At 30.5% G+C, this 3011-nt stretch overlaps 1 protein-coding gene across 1 annotated transcript; it reads left to right on the forward strand.

The window, feature by feature from the left end:
• Nucleotides 1-330: 330 nt before the first annotated feature.
• LOC143922627 (NADH-cytochrome b5 reductase-like) lies at nucleotides 331-1817 on the forward strand. The gene is made up of 2 exons (XM_077445960.1): nucleotides 331-381; nucleotides 537-1817. Exon 2 carries the CDS (start codon nucleotides 607-609, stop codon nucleotides 1546-1548), a length of 942 nt encoding a protein of 313 aa, XP_077302086.1. The 5' UTR covers nucleotides 331-381; nucleotides 537-606; the 3' UTR covers nucleotides 1549-1817.
• Nucleotides 1818-3011: the final 1194 nt, after the last annotated feature.

Here is a 3011-nt window from a genome sequence, read left to right on the forward strand (position 1 = left end):
GTACATACATACATATATACCACTGGTTTATTTGTATTCGTACAAATAAAGATTTCCACTTGAAAATGGAAATGGGTTTTTTTATTTTCTCGTGTACTTTATATATTTATATTTACTAGATACTTGTAGATTATTTATTCACATCAGTATTTAAAATATTTTGAAGGGAAACATAATTCGCTTACATGAACATTTTTTGACAAGTAAGTCATCACATAATTTAATATGCCAAAAATTAGTCTATTAACGTTACCAATAGGTAGATAGCTATTAATAATTACAATATTATAGATTAAATAAAATGGGGAAAAGGCATTAGTAATGCTCGATAAGTAATACTTTTGGACCATGGAGAACTGTCACTTTTGACAGACGCTTTAGGTTAGGTTTAATGTTATGTGTTTTGAATTTGTTTTCATGTTGTAATTTTTGTTTATTCATTCAAATCTTCTTTTTTTATATCTAACGAAGTATTTGTGGCAATAATTGCATAATTTTAAGTCTTAAGTTGCTCTATAATGTAATTTTTGTTTCAGATTTTTTTATATATAATTTTACGTAATGAATTTTCTTCAAGAAATTCTGATTTGATTGTAAAATGAAAGAATGGATATTCTGGAAAAACCTGACGAAAGTGACTGCTGCGGTTCTGGATGTACTCCGTGCATATTAGATGTTTACGAAGCAGAAATTAATAAAAGAAATAAAAAACAAACAGCTAAGTTCGGATCAAAAAATGTGCTATCCACCATAAAATATACAATATTTAAAGTGGCATTCATTGAACGAATTCAAGATCATGTTTTATTAACATTTGACTACGTATTTGAGGGTAATAATCCTGAGAAGTCAAAGAGTTGTCTTAAATTTAATCCTGGACAGTATTTCATAATAAGAACTTCAAACCCCGATGACAAATCATCACACTTTACAAGACCTTACACGCCCATTGGATCACCTAATCCAATTTTTTTTAACAACAAAATTTCAAGTAAAGAATTATCTGGTAATTTGTTTTTTCAAATCATCGTGAAAATATACAAAGATGGGTTGATGACACAGTATTTAGAAAATCTTCAAATCGGTGATATCACAATGTGGAGAGGACCATATGGCAGCTTTGAATACAAGATGAATAATGCTAAAGACATTTTGATGATTTGTCAGGGTACGGCTATCGCACCCATGTTTGCAATAATAAATGAGATCATCAACAACGACGAAGATGAAACCAGAATTATGTTGTATTACTATTGTAAAAATATAAAAAATGTTATATTTAGAAATGAATTATATGAATTTAAACAAGCGTGGAACTTTTCATATCAAGTTTTTTTATCGGAATATTCAACTGATGACAAAAATGCATTGAAATACAAAGAGTGTATTAATAACAGACGACTCGACGGTAAAGATGTTCAATGTTATTTAAGCGATAAAAATAATGTTAACATTCTCATAGCTGGCTCTGAAAGCTTTATGTTGAATTTTGATACCATTGTAAAGAGATGTAATGTAAGCGATGATAGTATATTTTTATTTAAATGAAAATATGTAAATATAAATGTTATGTTGTTACAAATGTGTTTTAATTTTTAAATTGATGATTAATATGTTCATTTTAGGCTTATATCTTATGTTTCATTGAAAATTTATTTTTTTTAAATTCTATTAAAACAGGCTTTTTGTTATTTATTGAAAAATCAACAGACCAGATGTAGAAATGCATAAAAATAGAGAATAAATGTAACAAAATAAAACAACATCTGAGCCCAATTATAGATTTTTCCAAATTACATAAAATGGTACATAGAGACAAACAAATGAAAAAGAAAAGAATAAAAACTAAAACATGACTATATAGAACAGTGATATATATTGGATAAATATCATATTATAGAATAGGATCAATCAATCAAGACTCCTGATGGCAATCCTGAATTGATGCAAGGAAATACCGAATAGATCAACGCCATTCAGCTCCCCGTTAAACATACGATAAACACGCTGTAGATAGGATTATTTTAGCTAATTGGTTTTGAAAGGATTACGTGAAAAGAGTGCAACGTGTCTAGAATACCTAACTGGGATCCTGAAACCAACCTTACTGAGTAAATAGGGACAATCAAGGAAACCATTTAGGAGCTTAAAAAGGGATGTAGCATCAGTGAGTCGTCGCCTGACAGAAAGATTGTTAAAGGATAGGAGTATTGAAATATCGGGAACAGTAGTATGGGCGTAGATACATAGAAAAACGGTAGCGTTATGTTATGTAGCGTATTGTTATGAATCATAAACTTATGATTGAGGTGTCTTATTTTAAAACCAGAAACGTTTTATATGTACAGGTGATAGTGAATGTAAATCTTAATACAATTTACAAATTTTATCTGATTATTTTATTTGTTTATGCGAATCTCTACAACCTTACCATATCATTTCTCAATTAGTCTTATGAAGAAAAATCAATATAAAAGGAATTGAATTCTATATGGAGAAATAATGGGTGACCGTAAAAAAGTTGAAAATGTTCGTTTACCATACATACATATGAAAAACGATTAGTATATATATCAGTGGCGTGCAGTAAAACTCTCTTTCACCCCGTCGTACATCCTCATTTAATTTGCGCGAGCAGGATACAACAGGAACAAGAGGAACATGCTTTTCCCCCGTATCCTGTGTGCGCACATTAAACAAGGCTGTATGACAAAAAGAGAGATAATTTCACCGCATGCCACTGATATATATTATATATACATAGTACCATTTACCATGCACCCTTTTTTTTGATCTTTCGACTTAAGATCTTTGGATTTTCGATCTTTGCCTCCCGATATTTGCTTTTTCGACCTTTTCACTTTCGGTGCCGTGAGGTAGACCCAGAAATAATATGTAGATAAATTATGTAGTCGGAGTTGTTGACATTTGCACGTGCTTTAAGAGGGCTGGACACCAGCACATTGTCCATAAAAACGTATTACACTTCTCCCTTCCTCAATTAGGGAGAA

Source organism: Arctopsyche grandis, chromosome 1 (assembly GCF_051622035.1).
Source record: "Arctopsyche grandis isolate Sample6627 chromosome 1, ASM5162203v2, whole genome shotgun sequence".
In the NCBI taxonomy this organism is placed as follows: domain Eukaryota; kingdom Metazoa; phylum Arthropoda; class Insecta; order Trichoptera; family Hydropsychidae; genus Arctopsyche; species Arctopsyche grandis.